This window comes from Mustelus asterias, chromosome 24, assembly GCF_964213995.1.
Source record: "Mustelus asterias chromosome 24, sMusAst1.hap1.1, whole genome shotgun sequence".
NCBI lineage: Eukaryota > Metazoa > Chordata > Chondrichthyes > Carcharhiniformes > Triakidae > Mustelus > Mustelus asterias.
This window is the reverse complement of record NC_135824.1, coordinates 56,051,305-56,066,910: the sequence shown is the minus strand read 5'-3', so window position 1 is coordinate 56,066,910 and position 15,606 is coordinate 56,051,305. Positions and strand designations below refer to the sequence as shown.

The window sequence follows — 15,606 nt, the reverse complement described above, 5'->3', positions numbered from 1 at the left end:
GCCAGCCCGGTTTTTATGGAAAGTTGCAGCTATATCTGCTTTCACTACAGTTACAACAAGGGGAACAGGTAGAGAGAAACCACCCCCCCCACCCCACCACCACCCCGCCCACCCACCCCCCCCCCACCACCACCACCGCCCCCCCTCCCTCCCCGCCTCACCCCACCACCTCTGGGAGGGAGAATTTAGCATGGCCAATACACCTAACCAGCACGTCTTTTGGACTGTGGGAGGAAACCGGAGCACCCGGAGGAAACCCACGCCGACATGGGGAGAACGTGCAAACTCCACACAGACAGACAGTGACCCAAGCTGGGAATTGAACCCTGGTGCTGTGATGCAGTAACCACTGTGCCGCCCCTTCGTTGGCCAACGACAACTCTATAGCGATTAAGCATGGTAAGAAGTGTGCCCTGAAGGAATGCTTCAGAGAGAAGAAGATAGATTCTAGATCGGAACGAACTTGGCCAGTTGTCCTAAAGCCACTCCATCTACTGATGACCGTGAAACCAATGTCGATTGTCAGAAAACCCCATCTGGCTCACTAATGTCCTTTAGGGAGGGAAATCTGCCATCCTTACCCGGTCTGGCCTACATGTGACTCCAGAGCCACAGCAATGTGGTTGACTCTCAACTGCCCTCCAAGGGCAACTAGGGATGGGCAATAAATGCTGGCCCAGCCAGCGACGCCCTTGTCCACAAATGAATAAAAAAAACATCACTGTATTCACCCAGAAGGGGAAAACAAACAGTAAAACGGATTAATAAGAATATTGGTCTAAATTGGTCTTGCATACTTTAAAATGGAACACCATGGAAATAAGAATACTTTCTTTTAAAACTTCTGAGCAAATAGTCACACATTAAATAGCCCCAGCTCAGCATCTGCTGGGTGACAGAGAGCTACTGTCGCTGGACAAGTAATCCAGAGACCCAGGGTAAGGACCCGGGTTTGAATCCCGCAAAGGCAGATGGTGGAATTTGAATTCAATTTTTTTTTAAATTGGAATTAAAAGTCTAACGATGACCATTGTCGGAAAAAACCCATCTGGTTCACTAATGTCCTTCAGGGAAGGAAATCTGCCATCCTTAACTGGTCAGGCCTACATGTGACTCACAAACAATGACTCTTAAATACCCCCAGTGTTGGGCAATAAGTGCTGGGCCCAGCCAGCGATGCCCATATCCCATGAACAAAGTAAAAATAAATAAATAAATACTGGCTGGGGTTCTCCAGTCCCGCTGCAGTGAATGAAGTTTCGGCTGAGCTCCAAATGCTCCATTCTCGCTGGCAGCAGGGTGTACGAGAACCGAGAACCCCACCCACTATTTTCAGTCCAATACCTCCCTGCGTTCACAGGGTGCCAATTGAAGGTACGGAATGAGCACATACCTGCATTGAAGGTGGCGTCTTTCTGTTTACTAAACAGGGAGAGAATGAAAAAAAAGATCATTAGGAGACGCCCAGTTCAAAGAAATACATCATTTCAACAAAGCAAAGTCAATCCCTCGGACGTGAACCATTTCAGCAGAAAACTCCGAAGGATTTGCAAAAGATATGTTGACTGTACAACACCTTGGGCAGGATTTTCCAGCCACACTCACCCCAAGACCGGAAAGTTCCACCCAAGGTCAATGGATCTTTATGTATCACAGCTCGGTGTGGCTCCTGCTCTGCCCAAGGAACTACAAAAGGTCGTGAATGTAGCCTCATCCATCACGCAAACCAGCCTCCCATCCATTGACTCTGTCTACACTTCCCGCTGCCTCGGGGAAAAGCAGCCCAGCATAATCAAGGACCCCACGCACCCCGGGCATTCTCTCTTCCACCTTCTTCCGTCGGGAAAAAGATGCAAAATGTCTGAGGTCACGCACCAACCGACTCAAGAACAGCTTCTTCCCTGCTGCTGTCAGACTTTTGAATATACCTCGTTGATCTTTCTCTCCACCCTAGCTGTGACTGTAACACTACATTCTGCACTCTCTCCTTTCCTTCTCTATGAACAGTATGCTTTGGCTGTATAGCGCGCAAGAAACAATACTTTTCACTGTATGTTAATACATGTGACAATAATAAATCAAATCAAATCCCGCTCGCTATGATTCCTGTGGCTGGCGAGACGGGAAAACTCCACCTCTTGTGTCTGCAAACATTTAGAAGTCTTGTTTATTCACATCCTTCCATTAAGTCAGATTCTGATTGCACTTTTGCAGTCACACCTATCGCTACCTTGATTTTTGTCTGGAGCGCACCCATCTGTATATTCCCTTCGCCTCCACGGCAACAGAGAAAGGTCACAGGTCAACCTTATCTAACTGAGATAGGAGTCATAGAGGTTTACAGCATGGAAACAGGCCCTTCGGCCCAACTTGTCCATGCCGTCCTTTTTTTTTTAAAACCCCTAAACTAATCCCAATTGCCCGCGTTTGGCCCATATCCCTCCATACCCATCGTACCCATGTAACTATCTGAATGCTTTTTAAAAGACAAAATTGTACCCGCCTCTACAACTGCCTCTGGCAGCTCGTTCCAAACACTCACCATCCTCTGTGTGAAAAAATTGCCCCTCTGGACACTTTTGTATCTCTCCCCTCTCACCTTAAACCTATGCCCTCTAGTTTTAGACTCCCCTACCTTTGGGAAAAGATATTGACTATCTAGCTGATCTGTGCCCCTCATTATTTTATAGACCTCTATAAGATTACCCCTCAGCCTCCTACACTCCAGAGAAAAAAGTCCCAGTCTATCCAACCTCTCCTTATAACTCAATCCATCAAGCCCGGTCGCCTCCTAGTAAATATTTTCTGCACTCTTTCTAGTTTAATAATATCCTTTCTATAATAGGCTGACCAGAACTATACACAGATTCCGAGTGTGGCCTTACCAATGTCTTGTACAACTTCAACAAGATGTCCCAACTCCTGTATTCAATGTTCTGACTGATGAAACCAAGCATGCCGAATGCCTTCTTCACCACTCTGTCCACCTGTGACTCCACTTTCAAGGAGCTATGAACATGTACCCCTAGATCCCTTTGTTCTGTAACTCTCCCCAACGGCCTACCATTAACTGAGTAAGTCCTGCCCTGGTTCAATCTACCAAAATGCATCACCTCGCATTTGTCTAAATTAAACTCCATCTGCCATTCGTCAACCCACTGGCCCAATTGATCAAGATCCCGTTGCAATTGGAGATAACTTTCTTCACTGTCCACTATGCCACCAATCTTCGTGTCATCTGCAAACTCAACAGCAACTCAACTCACCAAGACCTCCCAGTTGATGGCCCAAGTATATCCCTCCACCCACCCCCTCCAAAAATACACTTAAAAGTTTGTGAAGGTACATTAAGGGGGGGCGGTGGCACAGTGGTACTGTTGTTGGACTTGTAATCCAGAGACCCAAGGTAATGTTCTTTGGGGACCCAGAATCCCACCAGGCAGATGGTGAAGTTGAATTCAATAGAAGAAATCTGGAATTAGAAGATGACCATTGTCGATTGTTGGAAAAACCTATCTGGCTCACCAATGTCCTTTCGGGAGGGAAATCTGCCATCCTTACCTGATCTGGCCTACATGTGGAGTCTAGAGCCACGGCAATGTGGTTGACTCTTAACTGCCCTCTGGAATGGGCCTAGCATGGCACTCAATGTGGGATGGGCAATAAAGGCTGGCCTTGCCAGTGATGCCCACACATCCCATGAAAGAATAAAGAAAATAAAAGTCAAATTTGACCCGAGTGTAATACAGATCACATTCAACACCATTCGCATTGGGGTTATGGGAGAATCTAACCGGGAAAAAGAACTTAGCGCCTTTCACACCTTGTTACACTTTACAGCCAATCAAATACTAAGTGTAAACACTGTAATGTCGAAACATGGCAGTCAATTTCTGCACAGCAAGCTCCCACAAGCAGTGCCGGTTGAAGAATGAACATTGGCTTGGAAACTTGGTATCATCCTCCCCTTCCCATTGAAATAGTGGCCCTTGACATCTATTTTAATGTCTCGCTCAAAGGGGTCACACCGCTGACAGCGCAGCTCTCCCTCAGAACTGCACTGGTCGGTGGGCAATGCAAATGGCCAAAATGTGGTTAAATGTGGTCACGCGGCAGCAGGAACCAGTCTCCCCTCTGGTGTGATGACCGTCCACCTCCAAAACCACAATCTGGAGTTGGCTCCTACACGGTGGCACAGTGGTTAGCACTGCTGCTTCACAGCGCCAGGGACCTGGGTTCGATTCCCGGCCTCGGGTCACTGTCTGTGTGGAGTTTGCACATTCTCCCCGTGACTGCATGGGTTTCTTCCGGTTCCCTCCCACATTCTGAAAGACGTGCTGGTCAGGGTACATTGAACTCGAACAGGCGCAGGAGTGTGGCGACTAGGGGAATTTCACAGTAACTTCATTGGGGTGTTAATGTAAGCCTTACTTAGAAACATAGAAGAGAAACATAGAAAAACTACAGCACAAACAGTCCTTCGGCCCACAAGTTGCGCCGAACACATCCCCACCTTCTAGACCTACCAATAACCCTCCATCCTATTAAGCTCCATGTACTCATCCAGGAGTCTCTTAAAAGACCCTATTGAGTTCGCCTCCACCACCACTGACGGCAGCCGATTCCACTCGTCCACCACCCTCTGTGTGAAAAACTTACCCCTAACATCTCCCCTGTACCTACCTCCCAGCACCTTAGACCTGTGTCCTCTCGTAGCAGACATTTCCACCCTGGGAAAAAGCCTCTGAGAGTCCGCCCGATCTATGCCTCTCAACATCTTATACACTTATACTTGTGACTAATAAATAAACTTTCACTTTAAAAAATGGTTACAATGCCAGCAGCTGTTCAAAGGCTCATTCCACAGAGAAAACTAAAACTAAAAAGGAACGTTAACTGGAGGTTTATAAAATAAGGTTTTTGTTGTTGGGTCAGGACAAGCGCTTAAGAGACTGAGGGAGTATTTATTTTAATAAACTGTTGTTGGAGCATAGAAGACTGGAAACAGTTGAACTTTGCAATTCCAACTCTGACCTCTTGTCACTCCATCCTTGGTACTTCGGTCTTCAAACTGTGAAGAGCTCCAAGTTCCAATCCTAACTACTCACTATGCAAAAAAAAGATGTCTTCATTGTCACTTTTTCTCTGATTTATTATTGTCACATGTATTATCATACAGTGAAAAGTATTGTTTCTTGCGCGCTATACAGACAAAGCATACCGTTCATAGAGAAGGAAAGGAGAGAGTGCAGAATGTAGTGTTACAGTCACAGCTAGGGTGGAGAGAAAGATCAACGAGGTATATTCAAAAGTCTGACAGCAGCAGGGAAGAAGCTGTTCTTGAGTCGGTCGGTACGTGACCACAGACTTTTGTAACTTTTTCCCGACGGAAGAAGGTGGAAGAGAGAATGTCCGGGGTGCGTGGGGTCCTTGATAATGCTGGCTGCTTTTCCGAGGCAGCGGGAAGTGTAGACAGAGTCAATGGAACGGGAGGCTGGTTTGCGTGATGGATTGGGCTACATTCACGACCTCTGTGTTGTAGATCATGTGTGTGGTTTGCTTTATGCAAAGACTTCATTTTAAGATATTTCTGCCTACGTAACTAACCCTGTTGAGCTTAACAAAAAAAAAATGTCTGCCTGACTACATTTTAAACTCAGCAAGCATTCCGGGATTAGCTTAAAAATTGACTTCATTCTTTGCAAGCACAATGCAAGGTAAACTGGCTTTCTCATACGCCAAAACATTCAAGGCCACAGCTGCCAATTGTTTATGAAAGTTAGAGACACAGTTTGCACCAACAATCTCAATAACACACTAAGTATTAACTTATATCGTAGTCACAGATCTATGTTTAGTCAGTTCAGTGCAGAGTATGCTTGGAGTGCATTCACCGGCACAATACTGGCTTTTGCTGGTACCTCTACCTCTCTCTCTCAAGTAACCCTTTCTGGAATGTTAATTTTAAAATTCTGCTCAATGAAAGCTATTGAACGGACCAGTGCTGTCTCCGTCTATTCTGAGGAATGAATGGACCCTACATTCTGTCAATCATCTTAAATATCAATGTCCTCTGGCTCTCAACCCTTCTACGAATGGAAACAGCCTTGCCCTATCTACTCTGTCCAAGCCCCTCTTATGAAATCTCCTCACCAAGGGAGAGTAGGCCCAACCTGTCCACTTGTGACTAATAAATAAACTTTACTTTACTGAGGTCTCTCATTCCTGGCACCCTTCTTTGACGCCGGAAATACGAGCAGATACAGAACTGGGCGGTGCGGCGGCACAATGGTTAGCACTGCTGCCCCACAGGGCCAGGGACCCGGGTTCGATTCTGGGCTTGGGTTATTGTCTGTGTGGAGTTTGCACGTTCTCCCCGTGTCTGCGTGGGTTTCCTCCGGGTGCTCCGGTTTCCTCCCCGAGTCCGAAAGACGTGCTGGTTAGGGGTGCATTGGCCGTGCTAAATTTTCCCTCACAGTGTACCCGAACAGGCGCCGGAGTGTGGCGACTAGGGGATTTTCACAGTGACTTCATTGCAGTGTTAATGTAAGCCTTATCATAGAAATCATAGAAACCCTACAGTACAGAATGAGGCCATTCGGCCCATTGCGTCTGCACCGACCACAATCCCACCCAGGCCCTACCCCCATATCCCTACATATTTACCCGCTAATTCCTCTAGCCTACGCATCTCAGGACACTAAGGGGCAATTTTTTTTTTAGCATGGCCAATCAACCTAACCCGCACATCTTTGGACTGTGGGAGGAAACCGGAGGAAACCCACACAGACACGGGGAGAATGTGCAAACTCCACACAGACAGTGACCCGAGCTGGGAATCAAACCCAGGTCCCTGGAGCTGTGAAGCAGCAGTGCTAACCACTGTGCTACCGTGCCGCCTTACTTGCGACTAATAAATAATCTTTATCTATGTCATAGTTAGGGGCAATTTAATTCTCAAAATAAAGACCGCTAATTTAGCCACAGACACTTATTTTTTTTTTAAAAAGGGAGTTGGCTGTTTATTTCCCCGTGGTGCTGGTTTTAAATTATTCACAATTAAAACCTCGCCCTTGACTGGAGGCAGTGCGTACTCCAGTAATTACTAGCTCCCCAGCGTGAGTGGCTGGTAAGTTTATTTTTCAGTTGAAGGCCCAAACATTGAAATATTAAAGAGGGAGCGGGGGCCTGGACTGCAGTTATCAAAGTGGCTTTAGAATGTTTGGGCAGTTAATCAACAATTTCAGAAACGGAGTACAATAGTTTTGTCAGGGACGGGCATTCAGGGCTACTGAACCGAACTGGGCCAATGGAGCAAAGCAGATCAGTCAGAAATCTGACTGTTGTGGCATCAATTATCCATGAGGAGTTAAACAAAGATCCTTTCTCTTGAAGCGGCCTCAAAAGCGCCAATTTGGAAGAGACGGGATGTTTACCGTCCTGTTCCTTAAATGCTTGCTCCAAACAAAAAAGAACAGAGATTGGAGATGCTGCTGCCTCACGGCGCCAGGGACCCCGGGTTCGATTCCCGGCCTCGGGTCACTGTCTGTGTGGAGTTTGCACGTTCTCCCCGTGTCTGCGTGGGTTTCCACCGGGGGCACCGGTTTCCTCCCACAGTCCGAACATGAGCAGGTTAGGTGGATTGGCCGTGCTAAATTGCCCCTTAGTGTCCAAAGATGTGCAGGTTAGGTGGATTGGCCATGCTAAATTGCCCCTTAGTGTCCAAAGATGTGCAGGTTAGGTGGATTGGCCATGCTAAATGGCCCCTTAGTGTCCAAAGATGTGCAGGTTCGGTGGATTCGCCATGCTAAATGGCCCCTTAGTGTCCAAAGATATGCAGGTTAGGTGGATTGGCCATGCTAAATTGCCCCTTAGTGTCCAAAGATGTGCAGGTTAGGTGGATTGGCCATGCTAAATTGCCCCTTAGTGTCCAAAGATGTGCAGGTTAGGTGGATTGGCCATGCTAAATGGCCCCTTAGTGTCCAAAGATGTGCAGGTTCGGTGGATTGGCCATGCTAAATTGCCCATTAGTGTCCAAAGATGTGTCGGTTAGGTGGATTGGCCATGCTAAATTGCCCCTTAGTGTCCAAAGATATGTAGGTTAGGTGGATTGGCCATGCTAAATTGCCCATTAGTGTCCAAAATCAGGGAATCATACAATGCAGAAGGAGGCCATTCAACCCATCGAGTCTGCACCAACCACAGTCCCACTCAGGCCCCATCCCCATAACCCATACATTTACCCTAGCTAGTCCCCCCTGACACCGAGGGATAATTTAGCACGGCCAATCCACCTAACCAGCACATCTTTGGACTTGGGAGGAAACCGGAGCACCCGGAGGAAACCCACGCAGACACGGGGAGAATGTGCAAACCCATAGAAACCCTATAGTGCAGAAGGAGGCCATTCAGCCCGTCAAGTCTGTACCGACAACAATCCCACCCGAGCCCTATCTCCGTCACCCCACATATTTACCTCACTAATCCCTCTAACTTACACATCCCGCGACACTAAGGGGCAATTTAGCATGGCCAATCCATCTAACCTGCACATCTTTTGGACTGTGGGAGGAAACCGGAGCACCCGGAGGAAACCCACGCAGACACGGGGGAGAACGTACAGACTCCACACAGCCAGTGACCCAAGCCGGGAATCGAACCCGGGGTCCCTGGCGCTGTGAGGCAGCAGTGCTAGCCCACTGTGCCACCGGTGTGCAGGTTAGGTGAATTGGCCATGCTAAATTGCCCCAAGATGTGTAAAGCAGATGGACTGGCCATGGGAATTGTGTGGGGCTACGGGGCGGGGGGAGAGGGAGCCTGAATAAGATACTGTCTGTCAGACTTGATGAGCCAAATGGCCTCTTCTGCACTGAAAGGCAGTCCTTGACTGGAGGAGACGACAGAGATAGGGAGGGAGGGGCAAATCATATTGGCAATTTAAAAGAAAGGATGAGAATTTAAAACAAATCAGAGAGGCACAACCGGTCAGTGAGCACTAGAGTGAAACACAAACAGTGTTGGATAAGAGGGAGGTTATTGGCACCACTTGGTCAAACTCAAGTGACATCTGTAACTCACTCTGTGATTTTAATTTTCATTATCTATGTCCTCCACAAAGCAGTTTAGTTTTGTCATAAACATACAACCCATTCTACATTTATAAGTTTTAAGTTTATTTATTAGTGTCAAAAGTAGGCTGACATTAACACTGCAATGAAGTTACTGCGAAAATCCCCCTAGTCGCCACACTCCGGCACCTGAGGGAGAATCTAGCACCTAACCAGCACGCCTAGCTGTGTCTTTAAGACAGAGATAGATAGATCCTTGATTAATAAGGGGATCAGGGGAAAAGGCAGGAGAATGGGGATGAGAAACATATCAGTCATGGCGGAGCAGACTCGATGGGCCGAGTGGCCTAATTCTGCTCCCGTGTCTTATGGTCTTTCGGACTGTGGGACGCAACCAGAGTGCCTGGAGGAAACCCACGCAGACGCACAGTTTTGCCTTTTGGAAAGCATTGAGACAGTTACGTGGGTAAGATGGGTGCAGAGGGATATGGACCAAATGCGGGCAATTGGGACTAGCTTAGTGGTTAAAAAAACTGGGCGGCATGGACAAGTTGGGCCGAAGGGCCTGTTTCCATGCTGTGAAGGTCTATGACACGGGGAGAACGTGCAGACTCCACACAGACACTGACCAAGTCGGGAATCGAACCCCGGGGTCCCTGGCGCTGAGAGGAAGCAGTGCTAACCCACTGTGCCACACTTGTTTTAAAATCTGGCCATTATTGAGAAATAGTTTCATGATTTTTGAGGCGGGGGGGGGGGGGGGGGAAGTGAGGAGGAGGATTTCGTAAGTCTTTCATTGCACAACACTGACTGAGGAGAGGTTTGCCACATTAAAATGGCTGTGCCAGTTGTTCCTTCCTCGTTCACTTTGAGATGCACCCTGGTGGTTTGGCACACATTTCACAATGTGTAGCAGAGCACAAGGAGGCCATTCGGCCCATCGTGTCCGCGCCGGCCCTCCAAACGAGCGATTCACGCAGTATCATTCCCCGTAACCCTGCACGTTCTTCCTGGCTGGAAAGCAGCCTCATCATTCCCTATTGAAAGCTGCCACCTCCGCACTCAGACAGCACCCTCCCGCCCTTCACCACCCGCCGCGTGGAAACAATTTGCTGCTTTATGCCAATTATTTTAAATTGGTGCCCTCTAATTAAAGAGCGCTTGCATTTAATACAATGCCTTTTAACATAGCAAGGCTCTGAGACAAGATTTGAATATCAAGCCACACAAGGAGACATTCGGGCAGATAGAATAGAATCCCTACAGTGCAGAAGGAGGCCATTTGGCCCATCGTGTCTGCACTGACTCTCCAATAGAGCATCTTACTCAGGCCCTCCCATTCCCCTTAATCCACCTAACCTACACATCTTTGGACACTAAGGGACAATTTAGCATGGCCAATCCAACTAACCTGCACATCTTTGGACACTAAGGGACAATTTAGCATGGCCAATCCAACTAACCTGCACATCTTTGGACACTAAGGGACAATTTAGCATGGCCAATCCAACTAACCTGCACATCTTTGGACACTAAGGGGCAATTTAGCATGGCCAATCCAACTAACCTACACATCTTTGGACACTGAGGGGCAATTTAGCATGGCCAATCCACCTAACCTACACATCTTTGGACACTAAGGGGCAATTTAGCACGGCCAATCCAACTAACCTACACATCTTTGGACACTGAGGGGCAATTTAGCATGGCCAACCCACCTAACCTACACATCTTTGGACACTGAGGGGCAATTTAGCATGGCCAACCCACCTAACCTACACATCTTTGGACACTAAGGGGCAATTTAGCATGGCCAACCCACCTAACCTACACATCTTTGGACACTAAGGGGCAATTTAGCATGGCCAACCCACCTAACCTACACATCTTTGGACACTAAGGGGCAATTTAGCATGGCCAATCCAACTAACCTACACATCTTTGGACACTGAGGGGCAATTTAGCATGGCCAACCCACCTAACCTACACATCTTTGGACACTAAGGGGCAATTTAGCATGGCCAATCCAACTAACCTACACATCTTTGGACACTGAGGGGCAATTTAGCATGGCCAATCCACCTAACCTACACATCTTTGGACACTAAGGGGCAATTTACCATGGTCAATCCACCTAACCTTTTTTTCATTCATTCGTGGGACATGGGCGTCGCTGGCTGGGCCAGCATTTATTACTCCTCTCTAGTTGCCCTTGGAGTTGAGAGTCAACTACATCGCTGTGGCTCTGGAGTCACATGTAGGCCAGACCGGGTAAGGACGGCAAATTTCCTTCCCTAAAGGGACATTAGTGAACCAGATGGGTTTTTCCGACAATTGACAATGGTTTCATGGACATCAGTAGATACTTAATTCCTTCTCCCTGTGTCTGCGTGGGTTTCCTCCGGGTGCTCCGGTTTCCTCCCACAGTCTGAAAGACGTGCTGGTTAGGGTACATTGACCCGAACAGGCGCCGGAGTGGGGCAACTTGGGAAATTTCACAGTAACTTCATTGCAGTGTTAATGTAAGCCTTACTTGCGACTAATAAATAAACTTTACTTTCAAAAAAGGTGGACATCCTACATCAATTTTGGAAATCAAACCACATTAAAACATTGGATAAAAGCAAATTATTGCGGATGCTGGAATCTGAAACCAAAAGTGAAAATGCTGGAAAATCTCAGCGGGTCTGGCAGCATCTGTAAGGAGAGAAAAGAGCTGACGTTTCGAGTCCAGACGACCCTTCGTCAAGGCATTAAAACATGATTTACTCTCAACCTTTCATCTGGGGAGATTTACCAGTGAAAACTGCAAGAGACAAGATGAACTGGGATTAAAGAATAACAGATTAACTGACAGCTTTGATCTAGATCGGCCCGTCTGTGAAAATAGACTGAATTGTACGAAGGAATGACATGAGGAGACACTTTGATTAGATAAACAGGAACAAGCCTTTGCTCCGTCCAGTAAAGACAAACACCTATTGTACACAATTTTACATTGGTCGCTGCAGTTTGGAGATAAGCTAATGTAACTGGGAGCAGCGGCCGTGAAAACAGACTAGCAAAGTTAAAACACACAGCTGTGCAGACAAAGTGGTTACCAGCCACTTCCTGCAGTCTTCAAAGTTTTACTCTTTGCAAAAAAAGTTGAAAAGCCTTGACGACACAAGGAACCTACTTCATGGCAGCTTTCCTTATCTCGACAGCAGTAAGGCGGGCGGGCGGGTGGGGGGGAAGAGAGGAACGATGAAGGATTTTCCAGCAGCTGTAGACTGTTTTCCCAAGAGTGTAGACTGCAGCTCTTTTGGCCAGAGAGGATTCGGGCTGTTATATCCAGGGGACTGGATCAACCAACTCACACAGACAGCAGCCTCCTGGGCCAATCAGATGGCACTTCCTATTGGGTGACTGCCAATAGCGTTAAACTGGCTTCCCCACCATCACCTGACAACACAAGAAGCCACAAGCACTCATCCAGTGTTTGAGGTGATTTTGCACGCACGCCATGTGAAGGACTAATGCCCTTTGCTTTTTAACTTTCAAAGCTAACTTTAACCATCCCCATTTGGATATTTCATTTCGCAAATTGTCCCCCCCGCCACCTCCCATTAACCCTTCACAGAATCATAGAATCCCTGCAGTGCAGAAGGAGAGTAAGAAGTCTCACAACACCAGGTTAAAGTCCAACAGGTTTATTTGGTAGCACAAGCCACTAGCTTTCGGAGCGCTGCCCCTTCATCAGGTGAGTGGGGGTTGTGTTCATAAACAGGGCATATAAAGACACAAACTCAATTTACAAAATAATGGTTGGAACGCGAGTCTTTACAGGTAATCAAGTCTTAAAGGTACAGACAATGTGAAACTATCTGTAATCCCCACGACTTGCCTGGGCTTGCAAAATCTCACCAACTGTCCCGGCTGGAGACAATACTCATCTCTTTAACCTGTGCTTAACCCTCTCTCTACTCACATTGTCTGTACCTTTAAGACTTGATTACCTGTAAAGACTCGCATTCCAACCGTTACCTTGTAAATTGAGTTTGTGTCTGTATATGCCCTGTTTGTGAACAGAATTCCCGCTCACCTGACGAAGGGGCAGTGCTCCGAAAGCTCATGGCTTGTGCTACCAAATAAACCTGTTGGACTTTAACCTGGTGTTAGGAGACTTCTTACTCCCAGCCACAGTACAAAGCTACACATTCTAACTGTGAGGGGATAAATCTTCCTCTTTGCCTCAGTTCCATCGCCTGCTCAGTGTGGATTGTGAATGATACTGACCCTGACAACAGTTGGGGATTATCTGTTGAGTGACCAGGCCCGATGCAAACACAGGGACAGGTGCTGCACGGATCAGGCCCAGCTCCTTATTTATTCAACTCCAACCAGCGGCCTGCTGGGCAGGGCGTCCTGGGTTACGTACGGCAGCCCTGGAGAATACACAAACACCATTGATGGAGAATCACCTGGGGAGCCCCCATTTCCAAACGTTACACATCAACTGGCACAGAGAGTCTCCTCAGAGCGCAAAGGGCTGAGGTTCCGGAGCATTCTACCAAGCCCAGTTCAATCCCAACTCAAGTTGGCGATGTGTGCACTGCACACTCGCACTTTTCCGGCAGTAGGATTATTTGCAGAACGCAACATCATAAATGTCCGCACTCTGTTGACGACATCCTCTCCCCCTCCCCCTCCCCCTCTCCCTCCCCCTCCCTCTCTCTCCCCCTCTCCCTCCCCCTCACCCCTCCCCACCTGACCCCCCTCCCTCCCTTGCCCCCCCACCCTCCCCCTCCCCTCCCCCACTCCCCCTCCCCCTCTCCCTCCCCATCCCCCCATCCCCCCATCCCCACCTGACCCCCTACTCCCCTGCCCACATCTACCTACCCCCCACCCACCTCCCTCCACCCTTCCCACCCACACACACACCGCCCCCCTCCCTCCCTCTCTCCCTCCCCAGCTCGCTCCCTCCGCTGCCCCCACACAACCCGCTCCCCCCCTGCCCTGTCCCCCTCCCTACCTCGCCCCACCTCCTCCCTCCGCTACCCTGCCCTCCTCCCCTCCCTGTCACTCATCCCCCTTCCCCCTCCCTGCTCTCCCCTCCCCACCCCTCCTCTCCCTCTGCCCCTCTTCCCCTACTTTTCTCTTCCTCTCCCTCTCCTCCTCCCCTCCTCTTCCCCTCACCCCTTCCTCCTTCTCCTCTTCCACTCTCCCTCTTCCTCTACTTTTTCCTTGACCCCCCCCTCCCCATCCCCTCCCCCCCGTTCCCCATCCTTCCCCATCTCCTGCCCCTCCCTACAATTAAAAGATGCCCTTCGCCTGTCCATCTGAACAATGAGGTGGAGATGCCGGCGTTGGACTGGGGTGGGCACAGTAAGAAGTCTCACAACAACGGGTTAAAGTCCAACAGGTTTATTTGGTATCACGAGCTTTCGGAGCGCTGATCCTTCATCAGGTGAGTGGAGAGTTGGGTTCACAAACAGGGCATATATAGACAGATTCAATTCCAAGATAATGGTTGGAATGCGAGTCTTTACAGGTATTCAAGTCTTTACAGGTTCAGACAACATGAGTGGAGAGAAGGTTAAGCACAGGTAGTCTCATTGGATTTGCTGTTGGCCTCTTGGGGTTTGTGGAGAAGCTCCCGGGGCCTCATTCGCCTGATGAATTCCTCTGTGTCCGCTGCGACACTGATGGGGTCCATTTTGGTGGTGGGGCAGAGGGTTAACCTGTGCTTAACCCTCTCTCCACTCACATTGTCTGTACCTGTAAAGACTTGATTACCTGTTAAGACTCACATTCCAACCATTATCTTGTAATTGAGTTTGGGTCTATATATGCCCTGTTTGTGAAACAAATCCTCCACTCACCTGATGAAGGAGCAGCGCTCTGAAAGCTTGTGCTACCAAATAAACCTGTTGGACTTTAACCCAGTGTTGTGGGACTTCTTACTGTGCCCACCCCAGTCCAACACCGGCATCTCCACATCATATCCGAACAATATAACTGACATCCCACAGCCAGATACATACTTTGGCCTGTTTGACATTTAACTGTCTCTCGCTGCAAGAGTTGGGGAGGTCCCTACCCAGTACCAGGCCACTGGGGGGAACTGATAAACATTGGTGATTAGATTTGGGACACTCAGTTAGTTAGTTAGCGAGCTAGTTAGCTGTCAGATACCAGGTGGCAGCAGACATTTGCGACCAGCTGGTTAATGACTCACTGAGCGTTGTAGTGTCAACTTGCCAAGTATCTCCGCAAACTGCTGTGGGGCCAATGTGGAGCCGGGTAATGAGTTAAAGTTTATTTATTAGTCACAAGTAAGGCTTAGGTTAACAATGCAGTGAAGTGACTGTGAAATAGTCGCCACACTCTGGCGCCTGTTTGGGTCAATCCACCTAACCGGCACATCTTTCGGACAGTGGGAGGAAACCGGAGCACCCGGAGGAAACTCACGCAGACACGGGGAGAACGTGCAGAATCGAACCTGGGTTCCTGGCGCTGTGAGGCAGCAGTGCTAACCCACTGTGCCACCGTGCAC

General features: G+C 48.5%; 1 protein-coding gene across 1 annotated transcript in view; it reads right to left on the bottom strand.

Moving 5' to 3' along the window:
* Positions 1-12,442, bottom strand: part of eml2 (EMAP like 2) — an 83,158-nt gene extending 70,716 nt beyond the window's left edge. The window contains exons 1-2 of the mRNA XM_078241740.1: positions 12,247-12,442; positions 1,394-1,422 (exon numbers count right to left, since the gene is read on the bottom strand). Coding sequence (XP_078097866.1) covers positions 1,394-1,422; positions 12,247-12,251 — 34 coding nt within the window. The 5' untranslated portion in view covers positions 12,252-12,442. The remainder of the gene's footprint in view (positions 1-1,393; positions 1,423-12,246) is intronic.
* Positions 12,443-15,606: the final 3,164 nt, after the last annotated feature.